Source organism: Solanum dulcamara, chromosome 1 (genome assembly GCF_947179165.1).
Source record: "Solanum dulcamara chromosome 1, daSolDulc1.2, whole genome shotgun sequence".
Classification (NCBI taxonomy): Eukaryota; Viridiplantae; Streptophyta; class Magnoliopsida; order Solanales; family Solanaceae; genus Solanum; species Solanum dulcamara.
The window spans coordinates 32889256-32904681 of NC_077237.1; the positions used below are offsets into that span (position 1 = coordinate 32889256).

Sequence of the window (15426 nt, forward strand, 5' to 3'; positions counted from 1 at the left end):
TCTTCTTGAACCCTGGCTTCCGTAGTACTCTCTTCCTCTCACGTTTTCTCTCTATGTTTAGCTGATGTTTTTGGACTCCAAATGACTTAAGAGTCATTAACACATATATATATATATAGTTCCTTAGGAAGTGACACGTGTCAGCCCTTAAGGGGTGACATGTGTCAAGCCCTTATTGGGCCACACATCCACCCTTAGCCTCCAAGGCTGCCACGTGTCCTTGGTGGGGCCCACCCCCAAGTAGGTGGGTCACCTACTTGACCCCAAGAAGGTGGGTCACCTTTTTCTATGTGGCACTTCCCTAGGCTGCCACGTGGTACCTCCTTTTGCTGCCACGTGTTGCCTTTTCCTCTCCCCCGTGGGTTCATAATCTCGTCTTGTCTTAAGAGCCGATGTAATCCGCACTACGTAAGCTTGGTATATTCTTAAGCAACTTAAGTATATAAGACTCTTAACTTAATGGATTACGTAGGTAAATCGAGTCCTACGACTCATTACTTTTCCTCCAATTCTTTTGGGATTCTTATGACTCCATTTCCAACCTTCCTTCTCACGAGGTATCACAATCTTCTTTCCTTAGAGTTGTTTGATAGTGTCGTAGCTTATCTGGCTCGCATGATAGTGTCTAAAAAACTTAAGAAGATGTTCCGAGCTAGAGAGTGCGGGGTGTAACAATATTTAACCTTCAATTATTCAAAATATGTGGTTTTGATCCTTAACGTTAATAAAAGTAAATTATTTAACAGAATGATTATTTTAAATATATATAAAATAAAATAGAATAAAGGGATGGTGTTCTAAAGACCTGAAGAATTATGCGTATAAAATCAAAAATTTTAATGACTCTTCAGGTCATTTTTTAATTAAAGCATTCATTTTGTCGTGTAGAGCATTTCTGTAGCGACCCCAAGTCATTTATAACTTGCTGGCACTGTCTGTTCGATCTTCTAGTCATTTGTTTGGGTATTAGACATGCTTTCCTGTTTTGGAGATTTTATAACTTGAAAAGTTGACTTCGAACATTACTTCAGGTAAACAACCACAGAAAGGAATTCTGACGGTTCCATCAGCTACGGAATGGCCAAATTAGGCTAGTATCATGGTCGGTACGAGTATCTGTCACAACCTGAACTAGGGCCAAGTCGTGCCACAGCAATCAAGAAGCGAGGGACCCCAGCCAAGCCATCTTAAAATACATCACATATATAAGGTAAAGAAACATATTAAAATAAGCAGAAGTAAAAGCTCAAGGGAATGGGTCTAAGGGATAGAATCAATGAACCAATGTCCAAATGGACTACATCATAATACCGTCTAAACATGACTCTAGTCTAGCCTTTGATGAGGGCTTAGGAAAAGCTCCTATCTCACCCAAAACAATAGAAGAAAATTAAGTAAACCACGAGAATAAAAGTCATGTCCTTGATAGAATGAGGACTCACCAACTCCTTGATATCTAAAGCAACTCTAGCCACGAAGAGGATGGTCGTGAGTGTCGTCCGCTCCTAAATTATGAGACAATGTAGGCAAAATATGCATTAGTATATAGAAAGTACTAAGTATGTGAGATATGCATGAACAAGCAAAGGAATGTGAACAATATGCTATACGATACATGACCAATCATAATGAACATAAGTAAGGCTTAAAACATTTGAAAACATATGAAAACTCAAAGTTAATGCATATCATAAAGTTCATCATAAAACTCATAACTTAACTTCAAATTGTGTGGGATAAGACCTTTAACCGACATCTAAGATCATGTGAGCTATAACATGGAATACAACGGAACCCTAATCGAGAAGGGGGAGGCTACCTTATCAGGGTATACTCCGTCATGGTACACAACTCAACTCAACTATGCTATATGTGGATCCACTAGCTAGGCCATGAAGCCAATCCTATGCGGGAAACGTAGTTTGGGACTTTAGGTTGCTACTAGGATTCCCTTGGGTAACTAACTGCGTTACTGGACCTAACCCCACCTATAGGTCCTCTCAGTGCTTAGTCAATATCCCAACGGAAACTCATAAAAATATGCTCGTAACATAATAAGGAAAGATAATAACTGCCTATCAATCTATCTTTATAAAACATATTAGGATTAGCTCATTAACTTTAAGGATTCATAAGAATCCATAACTTCGATGAGAATTGTACTTATCATCATCTTTAACATGAGTGTGTGAGAATTAGACTTATCACACCATAATAACTTTCTTTGATCATAACTTGATATCATCATAACTTCATCATTCAAATCATAATCTCAACTTTGAATCATGAAAACTTTCCTTGAAAATCATTGAACTCATAATCAACTCATGAAAATCATCTTTGAATCTTAAAATCATACTTGAGATAGCTTTATGCATGGGCATTCATAATTCAACTTAAAATCATGCAATTCATGTAAAAATATGCTTAGAATAATTGTTGATAACAAGTCAAAACAAAATTTAAACAGCCCAAAGTAATTCATCAATACTAGGGTTAATACATCATTAAAAATTGAGGCGAACTTGGAGAAAACTTTAGGACTCCATGGGTGAAAGGAACCTACGGATCAATCCCCACATACCTTGATTGAAATTACTCAAAATTGAAGAAGAAACCTTGAAGAAATCTAAATCCCTAGCTTGTAGCTTGGAGAAAAATCCTTGAGAGAATTGGGTCCTTGCCTTAGAGAATTTGAGAGAGTGATTTAGAATAAGGGGAGATTTGAATGAATTGGGTAGATATAGGCTTGCACTTAGCCATAATTGTGTCTAGGTTCATTGAACCAAATTAGGAAAATGACATAACTACTCTTCATTAAAACTTCAGATTCTGACCTACGAGATAACTCTACGAGTCGTAGAAACATTGATGAGTCGTTAAGATGACTCGTCCTGCAGGTTTGAAGAAAACTCTGAAAAATCAAGCCTCTGAAGTTTGCAAATGAGTCATTTCTACAACTTGTCTTCATGATGATGAGTCATTTCTACGACTCACCTTTATGATGACGAGTCATCGTTTGGACTCGTCCTGCATGTTCCAAACCCTACAAACTTAAGGGTCTCTGAACTTTTGGAACTAGTCATGTCTACGACTCATAATAATTCCTACGAGTCATTCTGTCAAGTCATAGACTCGATCTTGAGGGACTTCTAAAACATGGCCTCTGAAGTTTTGGAATGAGTGGTTCTTATGACTCGTCAACATGATGACCACTCGTCTTGTTGATTCGTAGAACCTCTCCTAAGGGTAACACTGTCCAATGCTCAAGGGGTCACTCTACGACTCATTTTTACGAGTTATAGAAAGCTCTACGAGTGGTAGAGTGACTCGTAAACATGATTTAGTTCAAAAGTTTTGAGAATTTTCCCTTGGTTCCAACTTTCCGACTTGCAGTATAAAGACAATTGATATGAGTTTAGGGCTATTTGGCGCTTAGCCTTTGAAATTTGGCCTAAGGTTGACTTTGGTCAACATTCTTAGAAAACGTACTCGAATGAAAATTCCGCCAGTGTGGTTAGTTTTAAAATGCCAAGTTTGGTCTTGAATGACCCTTTGTTCACTTTCTGAGGCTTTCAGTCTAATCCTTAAGGCCCGCTGTGGAAATTGCCTTAAAATGGCACTTGAGGTGTGGGACCCACTTTTTGTTAAAATGACCTCGTATGAGAATTTCGAATGCGTCATTAAGTCTGAAATATTGAATTTGGTAGGGTAACATATATCGTTTACGTGCACTAAATTCCAAATAATTTTTGAGCACCCCGTCGGAGATTTGGGAGCTTGCAAAATCAGCTCATGCTGGTGTAGACCACCCTTGGCCTTCATGTTCACGAAGCTTCATGGTCGCGATGGCGACCTCAACTCTGTCAAGCCTTCGTGATCGCAAAGAGTATCCTGCTAATATCTTGCGATCGCTAGCTTTGGGCTCCGCGATCGTGATGAGAAATTCTTGGATCTTTCTAATTAAGACCAGAGATGGGATCAACTCACTTAGAAAATTTAGAAACTCAATTTCTTTCTCGTTTCTTCACCAAATTTGGTGATTCAAAGACCAAATCAGCCGAAATTATCGTGCCTACTTAGATCCGTGTTCGAAACTAGTTGGAGACTTATCGTGTGAGGTAAAATTCCAGATAAAGCTATTGTCCTTAGTGAATTTCCTTGCTTAAATTGTGATTTTATGTATGTTGGTTATTGGGGATGATTCGAGACTCGAATTGTGTTTCTTGTTGGAACAGAAGTTTGGGGTAGTGTTTAGGACCTTTTCATGGAGTCAATTTCATAATTTATGGAGCGGGTCCTACATTCTCATTTTTCACTCCAAAATTAATCTATCTCCGAATTTGATAATTTTAATGTCAAAACAATCGTATTAACGTTGTGTACCTATTTTTGATAGTGTGATAGTGTTCTAAGACCGTATGAAAGGGAAACGTTTCTATTACTTGAGTTAGAGTGAACGTGATCGGCCTACAGATAGGCTATGGTTTTCTCCTCTTTAAACTAAGCATGTTTTGGCATCTGTACATTGATTTTCATGAGTTTGGATGTGTTTGGGTGTCGAGCATGCTAAATTCTTAGAATTCATGTCTTAGGCTCTATTTTTGGGAAATTCGGGGTACTAACGCATGCTTTTTGTTAATATTGATCATCCGTACCTTGTGACATGTACTGTGTGTTTGGTTTATGTAATTAAAAGCATGTTTGACCTTAGTCTAGGTTTAAACTAGTGTTTGCCATAAGCTTGCGTGATTTTGGAGCCTTAGGCCTTGGAACTTCTCTGACTTCACTTCGGACGGCTTAATTCCTTGTAGACTGATATAGCAGATTTGAGTCTGATAGTCTGGGCCTTAGCTAAGCAGTAACACAGCTTTGGAACCTTATATCCATAATCTCCTACTTTCATCAGCTCCGTATCACTTGGGGTATGTTTTGGAAGTTTATTCGTCGATTCGGGTTAGATGTGGTTCAGAAAGGAGTGATTTATTGATGGCACTCGGATTGGGGTACTCCCCATGACATTCGGTTGGCTGTTGATCCTAATTCTAATCGATTTTCCTTTACTCGCGGTTCAAGTCCCCAAATCACTCCACCGAGCACAATTTAAGTCCTTGCCTTGGTTTTATTGCCTCGGTTCAAGTCCCTGACCTTACTTAGCCATGGTTCAAGTCCACCACCGCTTAGCCTTAGTTCAAGTCCATAGCTACTATTACCTTGGTTCAAGTCCTTGATCTTTTTTGCAGTGGTTCAAGTCCACGATTGTCCAAACCTTGGTTACTTTAAAATCTCGGTTCAAGTCCCTGAACCTCCTATATTTCTTCGCTTCAAGTCCTTAAACTCTCTCATGCTTTGGGTTTAAGCTTCAGTCTTTTAGAATGGTTCGGTTTAAGTCCGCAGAATGTTGTGATACTGTTGGTACTACATCGGGTTTCTTCATCTTGTTTCAATTGTCCTTGTCAGGCTTATGGGAGTCCATTTAGGGTGTTACTTTTAGAATTGTGCTCAAGCATACCCGTCGGGTTTATGGGAGCCGGCGGATTTGGCTAGTTTCTCTCTCTCTTTGTGTGTGAGTACGCTCGTGTACATAGGGGTGGATATGATATGGTATTGTATATACTAAATTACCATACCATACTAAATTTTTTGATATTGTGGTTTTGGTATTATGGTATTTGGTATGGTATATGGTTTACATTTTATATTTTTTTGGTATTCGGTATGGTGTTTGTTATTTAGAAATAACATATCAAAATACCGAATACCATACCGAATTATATAGTTACACATAAATAACATATATATATATATATATATATATATATATAAATAAAATACTAACAAATATGCAACCTAGTATTAGTATAAACTAAATGTTTAGAAGATAAAACTTTGAATACTCTATTTTGATTGAAATGCATTTTAAATGTAATTGATTAACAAAAGGAGTTGTTTGTACTTTCTTTTGAATATATGTTTCTACATGTATAATGTTTTAGTATGACACAATTGACACCATGTTTTGAATCGTCGAAGTTATAATACTCTATTATATGAGTATATATTAGTCGAAGTTAACAAACTATGGTTACCGATTTATCATACCGTAAAATGCTGAAACCGAACTTCAAAATACCAATATGGTAATGGTATAATAGTTTTAAAAATCGAATATCGAAATTACCACACTGAAGTTTCAAATACCATACCATGCCCACCCCTACGTGTACATACCTATTTTGATTTCTTGTTCCTCTGTCTGTTTGTGTTTAGTTTCTCACATTTTAGTTTACTTTTGCTTTCCTTGCTAAGTCGGTCTATGATGCCTACTTGATATCCGTTGTTTTGGTACTCATATTACACTCTGCATCTATTTTCGTGATGCAGATTTGAGTACTAGCTATTAGTGTTGATCTCGAGTCAGCTACAGTTTTGATCGGAGGCGAGGGTGAGCACACATCGTTCTGGATTTACTAGTCTCCCTCTGTATATATATTTTGTCTGTCTTTTGCTTTTTGAGACACTCTTATTTTTGTGGTCCAATTTTGGAACTTGTACTCATTTTGTAGTAGTTCTGTACATGTGACTTCCAAGTTCTGAAGGAATCTTTTGGTTTGTATATATTTTGATTTGCTTCAGTCCGTTCATTTATGTTCCTGTTATTTTATTATTGTGTTAGTTTAACTTGTTGGTCTTCTACCCTTACATCATACTACTCGTAGTTCCGAGATATGAGTTGACTTGCCTACTAAGGTCTTAGTAGGCACTATAATGACTCGAGGATTCGGATCGTGACAAAATTATATTCATATATTTAAAAAATATATACAATTAGAATAATTATTTTAAAAATATAAATTGGTCCCATTAGCTCTCTATTTTGATTTGATCTTGGTTCATTTGCAACTTGATCTTCCTTACTTTTTTTAATAATTACTAATTAAGGTCAAATATCATTATATTTGTAAAGGTTTAGTTGATGGACGAGCTCCTTAAATTTATCAATGACGTCGTAATAACTTTTAGTGATTAAAAACTTTAACCTTTATTTATTAAAAAAATAGAATATTTTAAAAAATAATTTCATTAACTTATAAAGATCAAAATCACATTTTAAATAATGAAAAGTTAAATATGCCTAATCAAATAGCAGAAGTAAAATTAGAATTATACAATAATACATAACGATATTTTTCCTTCTTTTTATAAAGTGTTTCAAATCTTAGAGAAAGTCCTTTTTAGTGGCGACATACCAAATTGAGCTGTTCAAAATCAAATCGAAATCAATAATTCAAAATAAAAAAAAGTTATTGATTTATCGATAATAGATTATTGGTTTAGTAGTTTCGGTAACGATTTTAATTTTTTTAATATTGGGTTATCGACTCTTAACAGTTTTAGATTTTATCTTAATGGATTAACCGATAACTCGATAGTAAATTAAATACTTATATTTGTATCATTTAGTATATAAAATCCTTGACAATTTCATACTTTTATTTTTGACTATCTCAAACTCTGAGTTATTCTACAATGTGATAATATTTGCTTTTGAGCATGCTGCAATCTATCAACTCATATATATGAATTATTTGATTTGTCACCTTGTTTCAAAATAATTTTTAATAAAAAAAAATTTATACTAAATTTTAATGATTAAATCGATAATTAAATTGATAATGATCAATAATCAATAAATCAAGACTAATAAGTTGAATGAATGAATTTTAAAATCGAAACGAACTAAGCGAGACTCAGCGCCAATACCAAAAATTCTTGGTTTCATCAACTTGTTCTCCTTTTCCTCTCACTCAAAGGCCAGCTAAGTCCACACTCACTTACTCTTCCTTCTCCGGCGAACTTCGCTTCTACTCTTTGTACCCCCCGCCGATCATTTTTTCTGGCGAAGCCCAGTTGTAGGTCCTCTCTATTTCCTTAATTTGCCCTCTTTGTGGATCAAAACTCTAAACTCTTTTAGTGAATTTTTGCGATTTTTTTACTGGGTTGTTAATGCATTTTGTGCCATAAAGTGACCCTGATTCTGACTTGCCAATTTCCCATTTTTTTCTTTTTCTGGTTAATAGATGATACCCTTAATGTCTTTCGCTTTCTTTACATTTTTCTGGCGAAAAACCTAAAGATGGATTTCTAGGTTTTGACTTTGTTGAGCAAATGGTTTTTTTAAAGTGTTTTTGTTAATGCCTCCTTGACCCTTGTTCTGCGTTATAAAGTATGTATGTATAGGTTTCTTTTGATAGAAGGGTTTTCACCGCCTCCCTCTTCTCATAAAAAGGTGAGAAATTTACTATTTACTTACACGATTTTACCAAATTTTGGAACTAAATTGGATATGGGTTCTTTTTTTGATTTTGGATATGTAGAAACTAACTATATCTTGGGGGAGCAAAGGATAATTGCGGAAGATGGTTAATTTAATTTGTGAGGAACACTGATTCAGTTGGTGTTTTAGTGTTCATGGGGATGGGGATGGGGTTGGGATCCTTAAAAATAAGTGGCTAATATCTCATTATTTGTTTTAGATTTAATTGAATTGGTGTATGATAGTGATGATTCATACAATGCCTTGCATTTGGTTTTCATATCCCTTTGAGTCTCATGATTAACAGTTCCCTTGTTGTGTGTTCTGTTCCTAGAGGTAACACTAACCTATCTAGGTTACAAATTTACCTGACTCAGTTGGCCTACTCATCATTTAATACGTGAAAATAAATCTCCGGGAACAAACCTTGATTTATAGAGTATCTATAAGAGGTTCAATTCATCTAGAAATGCTGGTAGTATCTCTTAGTTATGCCCATGATTGGAGCATAAGAAGAAGAGTAGGGAACGCATTTTAATTTATGTGGTGCAGGCCACCACAAATGGTAATTGAGTGTCGTATTTCTAATGCTCATTATGTTTTGTGGTTTGTCTCTTGTCGTTTTCTTTCTAATTTTTGTATTACACATTACGTTTTGGGGTTCTAGCTCTCAAAGTGTACCTGCCTTTTCTTGTTCCATCATTTATTTCCCTTGTTTGTCTTCCTGTTTGTTCTTTTTGCTGAATGTTTACTTTTTCAGTTTTGCTAATTGGGAGAGCCTTACTATACTCTCTGCTGTCTATTATTTACAGTTTAATTTATGTTGGCTGGTATCTATGTGTATTGGAAATGATTTAGGTGAATTTTGAATATATATATATAACATGTCACAAGTGTATATTTTGGATATTTTTTCCTATTTGTTCTAATTATCAGCCATGCATGTTATGTTGGTGAAACATTGCGCTACCTATGGTTTATTTTTGGCAGTGATTGAATGTTGATTCATGAGTATATGTTTTTATCTCCAGCTAACAGCTTCATCCAAAGATGAGTTCCAGCAAATGGGTTGGGAAGCCTTCTAATTCATCAGAAAAGCAGAAAGCTACTTCTACACCAACGGTTGATGAGATAAATCTAGGTGTTGGGGATATGTGCTTGAACTCTGAACAAAATGATGGATGGGAAGTGTGTGCTAGGAAGCCCAAGAACAAGGGTGGAAGCAGTGCTGGGAAGCAATGGGCTCCGCAGAATCCCAGTCCAAAAGCTTGGGGAAACCAGAATACTAAAGCTTGGGGTCATCCAGATGTTGTTAAGAAATCAGGAACGCGTAACAATGCTGGATCTGGACAGGGTTCTGTAAATAACTGGTCTACACCTAGTGATCCTCAAAAGCTTGCAAGGCCGCATCTGTATGATGGAGGTTTCCCATCACTTGCTGCAGTTCCTCCAGCTCTGAAGAATGGTTGGGATTGGTCTGCTAGAGTTGCCTCAGCTCCTCCCAAGGATAATTCCCCGGTTGCTGATGATGATAAGGCCAGTGAACATGATGCTGAGGATAATGAATTGGATTTTCTTGATGAAAGTGATGATGACCTTCAGAGTGATGACTTTGATTCAGATGTGGCTGAAATGAGTTATGAGATGCGCAAGAAAAATCGTTGGTTCAAACAACTTTTTGAATCTCTTGACAGTTTGACTGTTACTGAGATTAATGATCCTGAACGACAATGGCACTGCCCTGCATGCAAAGGTGGTCCAGGCGCAATTGAATGGTTTACAGGGTTGCAATCATTGATGACCCATGCAAAAACGAAAGGATTAAGGGTTAAAATACACAGAGAACTTGCTGAAATTTTGGAGGAAGAGCTGCGTCAGAGAGGTACTTCTGTTGTACCGCCAGGTGAAGTGTATGGAAGATGGGATGCCATAGAATTTAAAGATAAAGAAATAGTGTGGCCACCAATGGTTATTATCATGAACACGAGGCTTGATAAAGATGAAAATGACAAGGTAGAGTGATTATTTGTCTTCTGTTTGTTTGGTATACTTCTATTTACCACTTTATTGGATGGATGTCTAATACCTCTTTCCCCCCATGTCTAATACCTCTCTCCCTCTCTTTCTCTATCTCTGAGCTGCGCTTCTCAGTGGATTGGAATGGGAAATCAGGAGCTGCTTGAGTGTTTTAGCTCTTATGCTGCTATCAAGGCTCGACATTCATACGGTCCACAAGGCCATCGTGGCATGAGTTTGTTGATTTTTGAGGCCTCTGCAGTGGGATACATTGAGGCTGATCGTCTCAGTGAGCATTTTTCTGAAAATGGAAGAGATAGAGATGCGTGGGAACGTTGTCCAGTTCGCTTTTATCCTGGGGGGAAACGTCTGCTTTATGGTTACATGGCAGATAAAAGAGACATAGATAACTTTAACCAGCATTCAACTGGTATTTGTGATTATTTTCTCTCTGAACAAATTGTTGTACTTCAGAGAAACACTTATCTTTCCTGTATTTAACAAATATGTCGATTGAAGGTTGATTTCATGTATGAATTGTAGGGAAATCGAGGTTGAAGTTTGAGATGCGGTCATATAGAGAAACTGTTTGGAATCCAGCGAAACAGATGAGGGAAGATAATCAACAACTAATATGGTTCAAGAACAAAGCTGCTAAACACCAAATGCAGGCTAAAGCTCTTGAAGAGTCTCTGAGTCTGGTGAGTGAAAAACACCGTCAGACATTGGAAGAGAACAAGATTGTCAGATTGAAAACAAAGATGCACCATGAACATATCAAGGAAGAGGTATGTAAGAAAATGACAGATATAATAATGAGGGTACTACTAGCACCACTTGATCAAATTTTGAAACCTTGAGATATTAATGCCAATGTTACTTGGACTCTCCACAAATGCTGGCGGGTGCATGTCAGATCCTCCAGAAGTAGTGGATTTTTGGAGGATCTGATACGAGTGCGGCAGTGCTTTTTGGAGAATCCGAGCAACATAGGTTAACACTGCAGTAACTGACCTTCTAAAAATTGTACTGCAGTAACTGACCGCTTTATGTATATAAATGATGATATATTCTTTGATTATTAACTCCTAATCGTAATGTCAGATATTAAATTCTGTTTAGCGGTGTTTATTAATGATCGACTAAACTGTGTCTTGTGTCTCTCAGTAGCTGCATGTTGCACATATTACATTCTAAAATTGCTTACGATTGACACTAGGACAACTTTGTCTTACTTGACATTCAATTATTCATAGAAGTAAATCGTTAAACTTTTCTTTGCCCCTCTGCATTTGGATTTTGTTTTTTCATGTCATTGGTGTTTTCTATTCTTTTTTCTGGGGAAGTCATCCCTCAACTCTTTCCTTTGTGTTTTTAGAATGTTGTCCTCTTCTCTACATACAATCTGATTCATGTGGTTATACTTTCTGTAGATGGAGTATCAAGAGCAGTTTTTCAAGGATCAGATCAAAAAAATTCGCGATGCCAGGACTGCTGAGGAGGACAAGTTTGAAAAGATACAGCAGGAGCAGCGTGAGATGGTCAAACAATCTAATGCAAATACTTCCTCGGTTGAGGATCATCGAGTCAGGTAAAACATTCTTTTGAAGGCTTCATTTAGGTACCTGTAGTTTGGTAGGTATTTTGCCTTTGCTTTATTAAATCTGGAACTAAATCAGACAAATTACTTCTTGTTAATCCCCTGCTCTGTGTTAGAAGAAACTTTGTTATGATCCATTTAGTTTTCGCTGCATGAAAATTGGTGGCTCCACTAGGGGCACGGAGAACAAAAGTAGTCTTTTTTGGCCCCTGTTTTAACTTTCCAATTACAATTGTGTCTAGATTTTTTTCATCTAGGATTTGGCTTAACTCCGTATTACCGAGGACTTGACCTTAAATAGGAAGGAGTGGAGGACGCGTATTAGGGTAGAAGGTTAGTAGGGGTGAGGGATTAGAGGAGGATCAGCATATTGTGTTGTGTATCGTGTCTCTATTATCACACTATTTTGCTGTTAGTGTTGTTTCTTCATTGTAGACTTTCCTATTCATTGCTATGTTATCTTTATTATTTCTTATTCTTTTACTTGAGTTTGAGGCACTTGAGCCGAGGGTGTTTCGAAAACAGCCTCTCTACCTCCTCGAGGTAGTGGTAAGGTCTGGGTACACTCTACCCTCCCGAGACCCCACTTAGTGGGATTTCACTGGGTATGTTGTTGTATTTTTTCATCTAGGAATTCCTTGAGTTCTTTTTAATTTCTTCAGAATAGATTCTTTTATCATTCAAAAATACTGCCTTTGAATCCTAGTTGGTTTTATCTATCATTTTACCGTTATGAAAGCTACCACTTTACCTGTTCAGAAAATAATTTACCCTTGTAAATATTATTGTAGGGTTTCAGTGTTATTTTTCAAGAAGAAAAACCCAAAGATCTCCCAAATCCAAACACTCACATTTGTTTTGCGAAGAAACAAAACTAAAGTATTTTCTCCTAATACCGGAACAAAAGTCAGCTGATTCTCAATCTGAACACCACTTCAGCTTTATTATAGTTGTGATCTCTGTGTGTTGCAAGGGAAATCTCAGTCCTTATATTATGCTTCCTGACATATTTTATCTATAAAATTGATGCTTTGGTAATTTTCTAAAGATCCAGATTTTCCTTTTTTTTTTTTTTGTCATTTGCATTTCAGGGCAGAGAAAGTTGCCAAATTTATCAAACTTCAGGACAAGGAAATGGAAGAGTTTGTGGAGGAGAGGGAGAATCTGATACGAACTCATGATGATACGATAGCTGAATTGAGACGCAAATACTGGGAAGAGGAGGTTGAACTTGAGAGGAAATTCGACCTTGAACTGGCTAAGCTGATGGAGAAGTACTCTCCAAAGCAATCTGATCAGGCCAATAGCAGTGGCACCATGTGACCCATATTCTTGTAGTATTCAAATACCATAGGTGCTTAATTGATGATGAACTTAGGATGTATGGCAGTATGGCTTCAAACATGTGAGAAAGGCCCTTTCTATCTCATTAGTCAAGTGCGCTAGTTGTGAGAAAATGAATGCGCTTAACGCGCAACGGCTTTTGCACTGCACAAACTTTTGTTATATTTTGGTCTGACCATGATTTCTGATGATGATAAAACAAGCAAATGCCCTTGAACTATTCAGATACTTTCAAGGGTTATATTTGTTTTCGGGTTGTGAAACCTGTCTAGCACCCTATGTTTGATCACTTAAATTGTGGCTTATCTCGAGGGACTGGTATCTGCTAATTCTGATCTGATCATTACTTGTCTACCGAATTGGTTAGGATTCCAGAGTGCTTCGTACAAGCTACTTTTATGAGAGAGGAATGAGCATTTGCTCCAACCCTCTACCAAAAATGCTTTTGTGATCTCGTTTCATTCTTTTTTCTGGTTAACTTTTATTTATCTTTCTTATGCTCTAATATTTGGATTTATGATGAATTCATTTTGGTAGATAGGTCTTGCTCCAACATGATTTCGGCATGTACCATCTTTTATTTGTTCTTTCTATTTAATGTTATATATGTCCAGAATGAGTATCCTTCGATTTTAGGCTCCAAATTTGTAAACCTCCGTCCTAATCTTTTCAACTCTCTCCCAATGTCTTCAGGTTAATAATCTGCGAATCACAAAATGAATTTGTGAATTTCAAGTTTATCAGAAACCCTAACAAATCAGTAATTATTCATGAATAAACTCATCAGTAGTTGATTTTTATAAGAATTATACAATACTAAATACCTAGATAGCCCCTTAAAAAAAGTGATCCGTTGGATACTTAACTTAGGCCGAAGTGTTTCATTAGAATAAAAGTGGGTGACATGGCAAGCAACGTGTCATGGGCTTAGACCAAAACTAAGCATTTCGTGCTGCGCTTGACAATTTAATTTTTTTATGAAAAGGCTTAGATTATTAACAAAATGCTAAATTGAAGAAAGGTACGAAAATTGCTAAAGAAAGCTCTTATATTGCTCAAGACTTGAAAAATTTGCTTGATGACTTACAAATGAATGACCCTCTTATTTATAGAATATTTACTAAGGGCTAGTGTGGAAATATAAATTATGTACAAGTCTCTCATATTTATATCATAAGTCTCTATCCTAGAATTCTCTACATAATTAGAGTGTTTCAAGGACCATCCATGCATATCTATAAAATTCTATGGCCTTTCAAGAAAAATCTCCATGGCACTTAAGTAGTCCTTGTACACATGTGCTTCCCTACATTGTAAAGATATCCCAAATTGCACTTAAGTGGTTGATGATGTGATGGGACATCACACTGTCCCCTACTTGATGTTGTGATGATCGCAACGCGGTGCTGATCCACATATTTTCATAATGTCCCAAGTGACTTCTTTCAGTGAGGTCCCCTTCCAATGGACAAAGAATATGATTGTAGTCTTTTCACCATTCTTTTGCCAAATTTGTAGTTAATGATAGTCTTAATCTCCTAATAATGCGGAACGGTTGTTGATACTTGATTTTTAGTCATCAACATTTTAATTAATTAGTTCAGCTTCTTGAATTTCAAACAAAATAAAACAAATAATTACGAAAGTAAAAAAAGTGTTAATTATTTTTGAATATTAGTTAGGTTTATACAAATTAATTTTTTTTAATCAAGATGGTCATAGGCCTTATTATAAATAAAATAAGTCAATGGGCCAAATACCCCAAAAAATAAGCAAACAACAAAGACTAAATCAAGCAAAGAACAAATGACGAAATAGGCCCAGCTGGTCAAATTCATCCAAAAAAAATATCTAGAGTATAAAACAGAACAACAAAAATTCATATGTTCCCTGAATATGAAAGTAGCTCCACTTTGTTCTATTGATCCGCCATGAGAGGAGAAGAACCTCATCTCACTAGAGGGACACCAAGTTAACACTGAGATGCACTATATTATAAGTATTTTAGCTTTTGATTACTTTTTATTAAGATTTTGACTTGATTCTACCTAAGACACCAATGAATCTCACAAGTATCACGAAATTAGAGCCAATAAAGAAATCTTATGATTTACAGTTGTTGAGAAATCAAAAATCTTGTAACAACCTC

General features: G+C 36.3%; 1 protein-coding gene across 2 annotated transcripts; it reads left to right on the forward strand.

Annotated features, from left to right (window-relative positions):
* Nucleotides 1-7742: 7742 nt before the first annotated feature.
* LOC129903597 (protein SUPPRESSOR OF GENE SILENCING 3) lies at nucleotides 7743-13548 on the forward strand. Of its 2 annotated transcripts, none has more exons than XM_055979150.1 (6): nucleotides 7743-7917; nucleotides 9349-10330; nucleotides 10469-10763; nucleotides 10877-11121; nucleotides 11767-11924; nucleotides 13025-13548. In XM_055979150.1, exons 2-6 carry the CDS (start codon nucleotides 9368-9370, stop codon nucleotides 13254-13256), a joined length of 1893 nt encoding a protein of 630 aa, XP_055835125.1. In that variant the 5' UTR covers nucleotides 7743-7917; nucleotides 9349-9367; the 3' UTR covers nucleotides 13257-13548. The 2 variants fall into 2 exon arrangements, with proteins under 2 accessions (XP_055835125.1, XP_055835120.1); XM_055979145.1 differs by having other exon boundaries at nucleotides 7743-7913.
* The last annotated feature ends 1878 nt before the right edge of the window (nucleotides 13549-15426 follow it).